The sequence below is a fragment of the Diadema antillarum genome, unplaced genomic scaffold (genome assembly GCF_040938485.1).
Source record: "Diadema antillarum isolate AM-2024a unplaced genomic scaffold, OU_Dant_1.0 seq00001755_RagTag, whole genome shotgun sequence".
Lineage (NCBI taxonomy): Eukaryota > Metazoa > Echinodermata > Echinoidea > Diadematoida > Diadematidae > Diadema > Diadema antillarum.
The window spans coordinates 39,931-54,067 of NW_027272437.1; the positions used below are offsets into that span (position 1 = coordinate 39,931).

Genomic DNA, 14,137 nt, shown 5'->3' on the forward strand with positions numbered 1-14,137 from the left:
AGGCTCCATCTGCAGATCTGTTTGAATAATGGTACAACCACTCTCAGACGTGCATGCTAAGGCGCCTGGCGCGTCAACAGATCGACGGCTGAAGAGACTGAGAGACTGAACATCGACATTATGAATAATTGTGTAAAAGAAAGAATATCCCAATGCAATATATCTCACACACATTTCAAACCTCAAACGTGACTGAAAACAAAATCTGTAATGCGACTTTAATCACACTTGACATATTGATGTTCTCCTGTGAAGGCTCATTATGTTAGCAAAGTCTGAGTTTAACCATTCTGCAAATTAATGTGATATCCATTTTGATGGGGAAATAAAGTGAAACTATATAGCCGAAAATAAAAAAACATGAAAAAGATATGTTGAAATTGAAATGATAACACTGAACGTTGAATTTGCCATTAACCAACGTAAGAATATTCGTAAGAGTTACATATAATTACAGGACTTGGTTATGCTAATTGAATTTGAACGTTCAAAGTTGAAGTTGTGTGCCTATAAATGAAATTGAAACTGGTATTTGGTGCGAATTTGAACGTCTATCCAGCTGGCGCGAAATTGAATGCCAACTTTGAGCCGTTAAATTGAATGAATTTCTCTCTAAATTGAATGAAATTTAGAAACAAAGAATTAAAATAAACCGTGAGAGTAGAGCAGTGACAAAAATCCCTTGAATTTGACATTAATTCGAATGCAAATCTGATGAAATTGGGCGGGAAAACCTATATCTTAAATGAAGCAAAATCTGAGATGTATAAGCGAAGTTTATGACATGACTCTGTGTGCGTGTACATGCATGATGAGTTTTATCACCATCTGAGTAACGTCCTCGAAATGCAGGAAAAATATCATGGAACCGAAGTCAAAGACTGAATAACAAAAAGAAGAAGAAAAACATAAACATACATTTGCAGGTCCAGACTAAATTACCTTGACGTGAGCCTCAAGGGTCCGATATGAATTAGCTTTATCAGCTTCGTAGAGACTTTAATCATATGTTTTCCGATTCATTTAATTTTCGAAATATTTACTTCTTTCGCAAAAGGAAGAAAGCGATATCGCTGCCGATAATTTACGACAAAGACACATGGGCTTTAACTCAATTTAGTCATATGGTGTTGGGCAGTATTTCACGGCTGTATCTTTTACTAACGTCTTTAGATGTTTTCTACATGATTCCAGCCGGCTGAAATCCCCACGTGTACTGAAATTACGCAGTACGTGAATGCTATAATATTAATATCTACTACTGATGACACACCGCAATAGGTACTCAGTACAGGTTTCTACGGAATAGACGCAAGATGGCGCTAATTACATTACTAGTACATGTATAGAGGTTACACTGCACTAAGTACGCAGATTACTAGTATGTTGTCTCCATAGAAATAAGTGAAAGTGACTCTATACTTTATAGGATGGAGCGCCCTCTGTGGGAACAGTACAGCAAAAGCGGCTTGGAACGAGACATCCGGACAATTTTCGACTTTTACATATGAACAACCTTACTGGTTATACTGGGTACGGAGTTTCAGAATTTATCGTGGTTGGGATGAGGAATAAGACTTATTGTTCAAAAGTCATAACAAATCACAGTGAACAAGGATGATGACATATAAGGCAGCTTCACAAAAGAATGCGTGATTGAGTGCTATAGGAAGTATATAAAGAACAAAAGAACATTCTTCACAGATGAACTTATAAAGCAAGGGGACTAAGTACGGGAATTGCATTGCTACACTCTTTCTGGAAAGTACCATGAGCCTCCTATGTTATCATTCTTGTTCAATGTATTATGCTTGGGGATTTCCAGAGTATTGATTTTGTTCATCTGCTCAAGGACCACAATAACTTCTACAAATCCATACATGGCATTCTCTATTTATGACCTACTTGTGAAATTATATGATTGTCTGGAATGCCCCTTTAACGCAGGGTTATCAAGGACATAATAAAATCGTCCTAGGATGTTTGACACAGTAAGATTATTCGGTCTCCTGCGAGTGGAGGTATATTTTCCAAAGCCCGCGGGTCATTATTTTATATCAAAGAGAAATTGCGAACCCTTTCTTATAATCTTTATGCTGTAATATTAACTTTGTTGATGCAAATGAATTCGTGACAATAAAAGTTTGCCGGTTTAATACTAATCCCAAGCATCAAACTGAGTAAAGATTCACATTACATCATGAAAACAGAAGACCTGTTTACAGAGAGCGAGCACCGGTAATTTATAGGCCGTGTCGGAGTTAACATTCTAATTACAACTTGATATGAATAATCTCCCGATTAATAAAGGCGTAAAATTAAATCATTTCTTCTGGACTTACTGTTTTAATTCCGAGAGCGATTTCCCGTCAAATCATGGACGCTTCATCAGCTCTCTTGTGTGTTCAGCTCTGTCATCCGGAGAATAATCATTCCTCGACGATATTGACTCCGAACAGTAACGTCGTTGCGTCTGCGCCGATTGGCAACGACGCCTCATTCCCGCCATCAAATCAGACGAGCTGATGAAGCGTCCAGGATTATACGTGAAACTGTTCTCCGAATCAAACAGTAAATCCAGATGAAATTATTTAATTTTGCACCTTTATTGCACGTTACCTGGATGGATCAGAACTTACACCAATTGAATCTCCCGATTAGCATATTTCGTGCCTAAATTGGGAGTTGAAATACAGTGTGTATGTAATATCAAACCACATAAACGTTCTTGTTGTGTCCTTTCTTATCTGATATCATTATGAACGGTGTAAAAAACTCGAAAATAGTCGCGAGAGAATTTCCTTGGACTCTCTGGTTGTTGCGATGTAAAAAGCGGGCTGCAACCACCCATTCATACCTCCTAAAACCATCGACAGGTCCTTCATGAAGAAATCCGGCAAGATGTCGTAAAAGAAGTAGAGAGCCCAACAGAAACAGAACGAGAGCGTGAGAAGAAACATTGTGGTCACACCTTTCGTCCGCAACCACCGCCACCGAGATCGATATCTCCTTCGAGCACAACCGGATCCTGCAGTGACAGCGACGTTGAGATGTCGTGGAGGCAAGGACGCTTGCATTTCGGCGACGTCGATTCGATAGGCGTGGCGATTGGCGATCCACAAGAGGGCTGCATTGATGGCAACCATAGTCGTCCCCGTGACGAATGCCGTGACGCCGATACACGCCCGCTGGAAGATTGGAATCCACAGAGGAAAATCCTCGACGGAGCGCAGGCCGGAGCAGCGATCGGCGAAAAACGAATAGAACGGCACGCCGGGCCACGGGAGTGGAAGGAGTCCAAACGGCGTCCAGGCGGCCATCATGATTGTAAAGGTCACTTTCACCTTGGCAACCGTGATCAGACTGTGGTACCTCAGGGGGCGCGAAACTTGAATGTACTTGTCGATGCTTATTAGCAGGAGACAGAACATAGTCCCAATATATGACACGTGATTAAAAGACGGCAAAATTGCGTTGGAAACATCACACATCGTTTTACTTTGTGTTTCGTACCAAAACACCAGCCACAGACACCAGGCGACATTTAGCGTCGCGTTAAACCATGTAAAAATTTCGTGAAGCCACTTCGTTGCATCTTCGATAGCTCTCTGCTTTCGCAGGACGATGTACAGCACGACAGCGGACGGAAGAGTCAGACCGATGTTGAGCAGAGATGCGAACGTCACCGGATGCCATGTTCCCCTTCCAGACTCGGTGACGGGTGGCAGCGTCGTGGGAAACATACCAGAAATTGATTAATTTTCGCGCTTTGTGTTATGAATACTTCTGTTCTTCAGTCTTTTTCTAAGTCAATCTGTACATCAAAACCATTACAACCTGTGTGAAAAAAATCACATCGCTCTTCATGTCATAAATTAGACTTCAGATATTTTCCGCTAAAAAACATTTTACAGATGGAACACGCGGGTACCGACAAAAGGTAATAATAAATAGCAGTGAAAGTACAGACTTTCGCCGGTAATTCGCTTCGCAAGAAGCAAGCCAGAAACGTGTGACTTTGCGGCTTGTGATAGCGCTCAGTCAATGTCCCTCTCTCTGCCAAAATCTTGAAGTATGTTCATGTTCCTGTATGATATTCTTACTTTAAAAAAAAAAATGCTGTAATAAGGTTGGCCACTTCTTGATACAGAGCTATAATTCCTGTCTGCCCTTTTTGCCGGTCTTTCTTTTTCCTTGAATAAGTAATTGCTTTCACCAGTTCATTCTTTCTCTATCAACTTCTTATTCTGGTAATCGTCTAAATCTTTCTTCAATAACTTCTTAATTCTGTTTTGATCATTCCGATCCTAACACATATTTGTCAAACTATTGCAGTTACCATGGCAACGCTGAAAATACTCACTGATGGTTGGTTGCCGCCTGGTTGATGTCATGGTAACGGCAATCGATACTAGTTACCGCCTACTACTGTTTGCACTAGCGTTTAACCCTTTCTGTGTCAGGGACATTGGAGTGTGTGTACAATGCTATGGGGCTTGATGTGCCAATCAGCAGTCAGAGCACATAATAACATGAGTTAAGGAGTGTCCTTTCTTATCCTGTAGTAAACAAAAAAAAAAATGAAATCATTACGTCGTAAAGCATTTTGCTCTTTGATGATCTCACAATGGAGAAACTTCTTTGCATGTGTTTTTCTTTTTCATGATAGCGGTTAACAATTTCGCTGTTCTTATTTTCCTGCATACAGCATTGTAGTATGTAATGGATCTTCTTTCACTGTAACCCAGATATTCACTCTACAGACTCGTCAAGTAAATTGATTTCCTGTCATCACTAACGTCCCCTTTTCTTCCACTTTTCTGAAGTATCAATTTTTATGTCTCTTTGTATTTCTATGTATTTCTAAGCAGATCTATCTATTTTCTGACAGTGTTTTGTTTGCTTCGATTCCTATTTCATCATCATCTTATTATTATTTTTTAAGTTAAAGTTAGTACCATTAAGTCCAGAGTGAGTTTCTGTGGAGTAATAATTATACATTAACAGAATCAAGTTTGGGCCATGGTGTTTGTAGAGGACCGGGCACCACAACGGATCATTTGAGAGTATCGCTATCACGAGCATTCACATATTCTCGATTAGAGAAACCATCAAAATAACTTTTAGAGGAGATATATTTTTTTATGCAATGATAGATTCTGCCAAAATATAATTATATTACATTAGACGCGGAAGTTGTCTAAACTCTCTACATTCTGATAATGGGACAGCATTCCATCTTCAATAATCGGTACTGGTAAATGATATGACATGGAAAGAGGGTCTGTTATTAAATTTTTTAATGAAATTATACTACGAAACAACAAATATTACTTCTCTAGAAAAATGTGTCATCTACAATATAAAAAATTGTAATTGTGTTGACAAAGATATTAGTGTTGTCACCTTGGGGAAAATTTCAATCTGACATTCCTGCAGAAAAGAGCCTTATGCGATCAATATTATATAGTTTTCATAATATACTGAATTTATTCAACATAATATGTGTTACTTTTCATTGTTATCACGTGGTTATTGATGTTTGTTACAAATACAATACTGTATAATTTGTATGGAAACCTGATGAACGAAATGATATGAAATGTACGATGTATATGTTATCATATATTTTCCTGTGCATGACCTAACGCTTACATCAAGGAAAAAGCATAATTACTGCTTCAATCCACTCTTATAACAACCGGAAATCCCACCACAAACCTTTTGAAACAAACCTATATTGCTGAACAAAATCAGTAACTGAGAAAAGTAATCTTTATTTTCAACTCAAACTATAAACATTGTACGGACTTAACTAAAGCGTTCTATACGACACCGAACAAAACGTGTCACAGTTCACAAGATTGTTATACAATCAATGTACTTTATTCTATAGAATATTTTCAATGAAGCAAAATCTGAGATGTATATACGCAGCGAGGTTTATGACATGATTCTGTGTGCGTGTACATGCATACTGTAATAAATTCTAGTACCATCTGAGTAACGTCCTCTAGATGCAGGGAAATGTCAGGGAAACGAAGTCAAAGACTAGCGGAAGAAGAAGAAGAAGAAGAAGAAGAAGAAGAGGAAGAAGAAGAAGAAGAAAGACATAAAAATACATTTGCTGGTCCATATAAATTACCTTGACTTGAGCCTCAAGGGCCCGATATGGATTAGCTTTATCAGCTTGGCAGAGACTTTAATCATATGTTTTCCGTTTCATTTGATTTTCGAAATACATGTACTTACTTCCTTCGAAAAAGGAATTGACAGCAATATTGTTGCTCATAGTTTATGACAAAAACACATGGGCTTTAACTCAATTAGTCATGTGATGTTGGGCAGTAATTCACGACTGTATATATCTTTTTAGTCTTCACTTACACGATTTCCAGCCGGAAGAAATTCCCACGTGATACAGAAATTATACGCAGTATACGTGAATGTTATATTAACATCTACTGTTGATAACACAACCATGTACACCACATAGAAAGAAGTTTACATTGAGCAGACACAAGATGACGCTAATTACATTACTAATACCAGATAGATAAAAGAGGTTATGATGCACCGTATAATGGAAACACATTTGCTCCTGCGACAATGATTGCTCCGGTCTTATTTTCTTAGAGGATTTAGGATTAGAGTTAGGGTTGTAAAAGGGGTTTTAGGTCTAGTTTGATGAGAGCATGTGAAAAATGTTAATTTCTCGCAGTAAATTTGTCATGACAAAATATGATATCGTGCATGCTTTAAACACTAGGCTATATTAATCTTTGCACTGTACATGAGTATGGTTACTACTTACAATTTCCAACCCCCCCCCCCAAAAAAAAAACACCCGACAACAATACATCACACACTCACACACACACACACACACACACAATCAGTCAATCAATCAATCAATCAATCAATCAATCTATCTATCTATCTGTCTATCTATCTATCTATCTATCTATCTATCTATCTATCTATCAATCAAGCAAGCAAGTAAAACGACTATCCCTTGGTATAGAAGAAATATCAATTCGAAAAAACAAAGAATCAGAATAGGGGCAGAGAAACCTTCTATATGAGATTTCTAAAACAGTGGCATTTTGAGGAGCATCGCTCTTCAACTACCAGATGATTCTCAATGTTTGGTTGTTTCGCTCCTTAGTTTGTTTTTCATTTTCTCTGGTCCGAAAATATCGATGATCTGGTTTTTGCTCAGTGGATGATACCGCGGACCTCCAATCTTGATTTCCCAGGTTCGAGTTCGGGTAGCAGCAGAGGCCCAGGTAGTCCTATGCAATGTGGTCTTTATGGTTCTTCGAATGGGCGGAACATGAGTTCCTATTAGTAAAATCCTGCTGTGATTACTTGCTTGTTATATAAGCATTTCTGTAGAGGCCGCTTGAAACAATTGAAAAAAAAATGATAATAGCAAACATATCAATCTCGAAATCAAACGCGAATCCCTTGCCGAGATAATTACGATATTTTCAGTTTAATCATCTCTTGCAATGCAACACAAATTATTCAGGTATCTTTTTCGTCACGATTATTACACTGCTTGTATAACTGATGATAATCTCTGGTTACCAATGTTGAGAACGTCAGCACGACTTATACCAAGGCAGTATAACTGGAAATGAGATCTTCGTCTAACGTAGTGATAAGATGTGAATTTTTCTTTTTCGTCACGCGCAACGTCACAAAGTATAATTACGTTTATTCTATTGTGCTCCAATGTATTGAGTGGCCCACATTCCTACAAGCTTGTCTTTTACGCGGGTCCCTCTTTTCCATTAAGGCAATTATTTTGAACGATTAGTTCCATACATGCATATTCTTTTGTTGACACATAAGTTTTCAATAAACAAAAAATCTGTATCGATAACAAAATGTGTTCTTGGAAATAAAAAATTAATTTGAATTGAACTAAAAAAAGTGATTAAATCTAGGACACGTTTGATTGAGGGACCTACAGTCAGTCTATATTCTATGTGTTAGCGGGGATTGTAGCGACCTGCGAACTGCGATACAAGTTGAAACTTCTTGGGAATAGGGACTTCACCGCATCCCGAATGGTCTTGTTTCCCAAGCCGTAGATGATTGGATTCAATGCAGGGTATAGGTAAACCGTGGTGTGGAAAATGACAAACGTGAGAGGAGAGACGTGACTACTGAACGGGTGACTTACGGCAAACACCCATGTTGGCACTATACAGAAGACGTAGCTCAGCACGACAGCTAATAAAATGCAAGCAGAACGCAGCTCCTTCTTCCAGCGTGCGCGACTAAACGGCGTTGTCATCTCGGCGACGGAGCCTGATGTCCTGTCCGTTGACTGCCCGGCCTGCGTCGGGGTAGTCGCAACGCGTCGGATATGCTTACGAATGACGAAGAAGATGCGACAGTAGATGATTGCCATGAAAGGAATAGGAGCCAAGGCCAGAGTGGGGAAAACAGTGTCGTAAGCCTGGTTTGGTAGCGCCGAGTGGAGTCGACAGCCGTGTACGTGTGTAATGGGGCCCTTATTCCCGACGGGCGTGGCCGAAGGTATCACAATAGCAAACGTGAAACAGGTGGCAACGATCCCGGCAACGCAGCATGTAACTCGCCGGCGCGTTACGATAGTAGGGGCCTGGAGGGGATGACAGATGAATATGTAGCGATCCACAGTGAGGGCGAGAATGGAACACGAGAAGATCGTAGCGAACATCATGACGGTTGTCACGAAGACGAAACAGGCGGGGTTGTCGTTGATCACGTTGATGTCGGCCAGGGCTTGCATCGGGCAGGAGACGGCTCCAATGAGGAAACAGGAGGCGAAGGAGAGAAGGCTAAAGCCATGCGAGGCGGTTCGGAGGCTCGGCCGTCGCACGAAGGCGATCATGAGGAGCAGATTGCCAGAAACGGCCACGGCAATGGTCACGGTGTTTGCCGCAAGTGTGAGGGCTAGAAGCGCTGTCGTCATCGTGTGCGTTCGTCAAGTTCAAGATCTAAACATTGCCACTTGCTTGTGTGTGTGTGGGGGGGGGGGGGTCAGATGACACAATGATAAGCCTTTTGATTATATTGCGTTAAGCTGGTATTGACATATTCGTCACGTCACGTCAAAATGTGTGATGTCAGTCACTGGCATTTATCGTTGTCACTGCGTTGATGACTCGGTAAATCTAGGAGTTCTGGATTCTTGTGTCATCCGGTGTTAATTAAAACAAAGAGAATGAGTTACTGCTGTACTTTTTTGCGTGATGAATGAATTAAGTGTCCCTCTATTACAATGATTACTTTTTTAATGACATAATGTATTTCATCTCCAAACCCATAAAAACATTAGGCGTACAGAATTAACTTGTGCTGTCCGATGAGTTATAAATCGACTTTACCAAATTTGCAATCAGAATCTTGATTCATCCTCATCGATGGTTTATCGATTGTAGTCGCTGACTGTCATAAATCAACGTTTTCAATTCGCCGTTAGGAACACCAACCGTGGCAACCTGCAGAATTACACCTTATGAAAGCTGTGGCGATTGACAGGACTTCTTAAACATGCGGCAGTCTCCTTTGCGATTATGAAATATCTGAAATTTCGCATTTTTTTCTTTGCGTCAGAATCGTCTTTTGGGATCGTCTAAAGACAGTAAAAGAACTCTTGCGAATCCAGACTGACGGGTGTGAGTGAAATCAGCTGTTAGAATTCTGTATCCACATTGCGGTCATGACGGTGATATATACTGTATTTATTGTCGTCAAGAAACCGAGATAGATAAGCACAAAAGCGAGATAAAAGGTGAAGAATTTTACGCATTTTTATCCAAATTCTTTCTCCTTCTCTTCCTGGTCCTCCTCCTCCTTCCCTCGTTTCTCCTTCTCTCAGAAGTCCTGCAAATTGTTGAGGACAGTCTCCTATCACAGTCAAGAATGCGGTTCTCTTCGGGGATGACAAACCGTGACGTCTCGGCTTGTAAGACGTTAGTGTGCGGGGCTCTGGACGATGAAAGTTTTGACGTGTTCCTCTCAGTATGCCTGAACCTATACGTATGGCATACGTCCTTGAGTCTTGCTGGTTTCTATCTTTGTTTTAAGGGGTTTTTATTTGTACTGGGAATTTGAAACACAACTTTTTATGATTTTGAGGAAAAGTATTTACGTTGGAAGTCCCCTCCCATGTATACCGCTTCAATATTTTACGACAGCTGAAATATTATTTCTATTCATTTCCATTGAGAAATGAATATCCGCAGTGACTTTATTGCGTCTATAAATTTGGCAGCTCTCGCTGACGCGTAAATCGAAGCGAAATTCCCGAACAAGACAAAACCACGGACCTGCGGGAACAGATTTTCACGCCTTTCTTGCTGTCTAATCGACCAGCATCAATTAGAGATTGGACAGCATCAATTAAAGATCTGATGATCACAATAGTAAAGAAACAACCTTGAACAAGTGCGCATTATTTCTTAAACCACAGATATTGCAATCTTCCAAAAGATTGTTTTTATTGAAGGATACCGAAGGATTGTGTCCAACGTCGCATTAAATGTTATGTATCATAAACGCATCCTTGCGTCGTATAATGGACAAATTTAGCATCAAATAAAGTGAAGTGATTGCAATCAACAGAGTATTCAACTTAATCGCTGTCACCAGAGACTGGAGGATGAACATTTTTGACTTGAAATAAAAGAAATAAGAAGAGTGAAGCAAAAGAAGAACCCAAGCACAGGAGAGACCAGAAAAACATTAACAATAGCTAGAATCAAATTGAGTATGAAATCATAGCCATAAAATGCAATTAAATAAAGATGAGAAAGTTTGTGTACACCATCACAACGTACTTTCTATACACCTGTCGATGTGGTCCTCTGGTAACACCTGATCGGTGTACTTTTTAACACCATTACAACGTACTTTCTACACCTGTCGGTGTGGTCCTTTGTTAACACCTGATCGGTGTACTTTTCATGGGCGTCACCAGGGGGGGTGCGTTGGGTGCGAACGCACCCCCCTTCAGATCCTTAAAAAAAAAAAAAAAAAAAAATCAGTCTGCGAGCGACCTCAACGCCGGACGCTAAATAATTACTCTTTTCTAATTTTTTTTTTCATATTTTGCACCAGGGACACACACACGCACACACACACACACACACACACACACACACACACACAAATCAATTCGCACCCCTGGTTCTGGCAGCACTGATTTTATACATATATATTAGTAATCTACAGTGTTTACTATTTATCGACCGTACTGTACATCCGTACGATACGGAGCACTTATACACGTTTGCATGTATACGTGTGCACACTTACAAGTATGTAGGGTCTATGTACGTTACTTCTGACCAATCCATATTGCCAGCCCAAGAGCGAGCCTTAGCCTCATTAACAAAAGATGAAAAAAAAATGGAGGGGCAAGCATATCATTTTGCCCACCCCCCCCCCTCCATAATTCCAGAGACGAGAAGATTTTCTTATCTTTTTTTTTGACAGAAAAACAAAAAGTTACCCCCATAAAATATTGGGGGGGGGGGGGGGCAGCATATTCTAATTTTGCCTCCCCCCCCCCATAATTAATAATTCCCGAAATGAGAGGATTTTCTTGCTTTTGAAAGAAAACAAAAATGTTGCCCCCATAAAAATATTGGGAGGCAAGCGCATCATTTGCCCCACCCCACATAATCATAATTCCCGCGATGAAAATATTTTCTTGCTTTTTTGTTAGAATTCAAGAAATCTGTCCAATTATTTCACCCAAAAGGAGTGGCGTAATTACGGAGGGGGGGGGGGCGGGGGGGGGGGTGCGCCCCCCTCCCAATTCGCTGGTAAAAAAAAAAGACTTACCGAAATAGTAATTCAGGTGTTAGTAAACTGCTTTTGAATGAAAGGGTGATCAAGAAATAAGATATTTTTCTATGATTTCTTTTAACCATAATTAGATAGGTATATAGTGTGAAGCATTGTTCAAAAAGCCCGGACCCGACAAAAGATTGTGATTCAGCGTGATTCCTGGCATTCTGCATATAAGCAGGATGTGCGCAGTGTACTCAGTACATCCGAACTAAGAGTGGCTACAATGTTGCGCGATGTGATGTAGAATGTACACCTTTGTACCTTACGCTTCGTTATATCAAAGCTAGATCATTGATTTTGCAGTGTTGCTTTACATACTAGTCTATGTAAAAATGTCTTGCATTGCCAATAAAAAGACTTGACCTGGGTTAATTCCTAACTTTTCCATGTACATATAATACACACAGACAAACAAACATGCACAATTAGTTTAGGGGATGCTCTAAAGTGCTGATTTTGGACATCCTTTCCCCGCTTGGTCACTTCGACGCCACCTCGCTGGTCAAACCTCCCCCAGTCATGAACATAAACCCACACCCTTGACTACCAATGGGGGATCCAGGGAGAGGGGCGCACCGGGCGCACCGGGCGTCCCCCCCCCCCCCCCCCCTCCCCCTTTAATTTCCAAAGCGAAAAAAAAAATAATATAGCTTCAAACGGCAGTTTTGGACAGTAATGTCAAAACTTTCAAGCTCGCTCGCTCCTCTCGCTCGCATTTAGTCGTAATGCCATTCTCCTGAAGTTGCTGCCAGTAATTGCCGGCAGTTGCGCCTGGTGCGCCCCCCCCCCCCCCCCATAATTTCCAGAGCAAAAAAAAAAAAAAAAATATAGCTACAAACGGCAATTTGGGGACTGTATAAAATGTCAAAAATTTCAAGCTCGCTCGCTCCGTTCGCTCGCATTTAATCTTTATCCCATTCTTCTGATGTTGCTGCCAGTATACCATTGCCTGCAGTTGCGCCCGTTGCGCCCCCTTAATTTCCAAAGCGAAAAAAAAAATGGCTAAGAACGGCAGTTTTTGGACGGTAAAATGTAAAATTTTCAAACTCGCTCTCTTCGCTCGCTCGCATTTAATCGTTATGCAATTCACCTGATGTTGCTGCCAGTAATTGCCACCAGTTCCGCCCGGTGCCCCTCCCCCTTAATTTCCAAAGCGAAAAAATATGGCTAAGAAAAGAACGGCAGTTTTTGGACTGTAAAATGTAATATTTTCAAGCTCGCTCGTTCCGCTCGCTCGAATGTAATCATTATGCTCTCCTGATATTGCTGCCAGTATTTGCCAGCAGTTGCGCCCGATGCGCCCCCTTAAATTCTAAAGCGAAGAAATATAGCTACAAACGGCAGTTTGTTTGTTTTTTACTGTAAAATGTCAACATTTTCAAGCTCGCTCTCTTCGCTCGCTCGCATTTAATAGTTATGCCATTCACCTGATGTTGCTGCCAGTAATTGCCAGCAGTAAGATGCACCCGATGCGCCCCCCTTAATTTCCATAGCAAAAAAAAAAAAAAAATACGGCTACAAACGGCAGTTTTTGGACTGTAAAATGTTAAAATTTTCAAGCTCGCTCGCATTTAATTGTTATGCAATTCTCCTGATGTTGCTGCCAGTAATTACCGGAAGTTGCGCCCGTTGCGCCCCCACCCCTCCTTTATCTCCAAAGCGAAAAAAGATGGCTCTAAATGGCAGTGTTTGGACTGTAAAATGTCAAAATTTTCAAGCTCGCTCTCTTCGCTCGCTCGCATTTAATTGTTATGCCATTCAACTGATGTTGCTGCCAGTAATTGCCAGCAGTTCCGCCCGGTGCGCCCCCCCCCCCTTTAATTTCCAAAGCAAAAAAATATGGCTACAAACGGCAGTTTTTGGACTGTAAAATGTCATAATTTTCAAGCTCGCTCGCTCGCTCGCATTTAATTGTTATGCAATTCTCCTGAATGTTTTTGGATTGTAAAATGTCAAAATTTTCAAGCTCGCTCTCTTCGCTCGCTCGCATTTAATTGTTATGCCATTCACCTGATGTTGCTGCCAGTAATTGCCAGCAGTTGCGCCCGGTGCGCCCCCCCCCCCTTAATTTACAAATCAAAAAAATATGGCTACAAACGGCAGTTTTGGGACTGTAAAATGTCAAAATTTTCAAGCTCGCTCGCTCCGCTCGCTCGCATGTAGTCGTTATGCCATTCCCCTGATATCGCTGCCAGTAATTTGTCGTTTCACACCGTCATTCCATAATCCATTTATAAGGGGTGCAACCCTCTCCGGCACTTCCACACCCTCCCCCCAC

General features: G+C 40.8%; 1 protein-coding gene across 1 annotated transcript; it reads right to left on the reverse strand.

Annotated features, from left to right (window-relative positions):
- Positions 1–7,993: 7,993 nt before the first annotated feature.
- LOC139712083 (trace amine-associated receptor 9-like) lies at positions 7,994–8,971 on the reverse strand. Its single transcript, XM_071623919.1, has one exon. It carries the CDS (start codon positions 8,969–8,971, stop codon positions 7,994–7,996), a length of 978 nt encoding a protein of 325 aa, XP_071480020.1.
- Between the last annotated feature and the right edge of the window lie 5,166 nt (positions 8,972–14,137).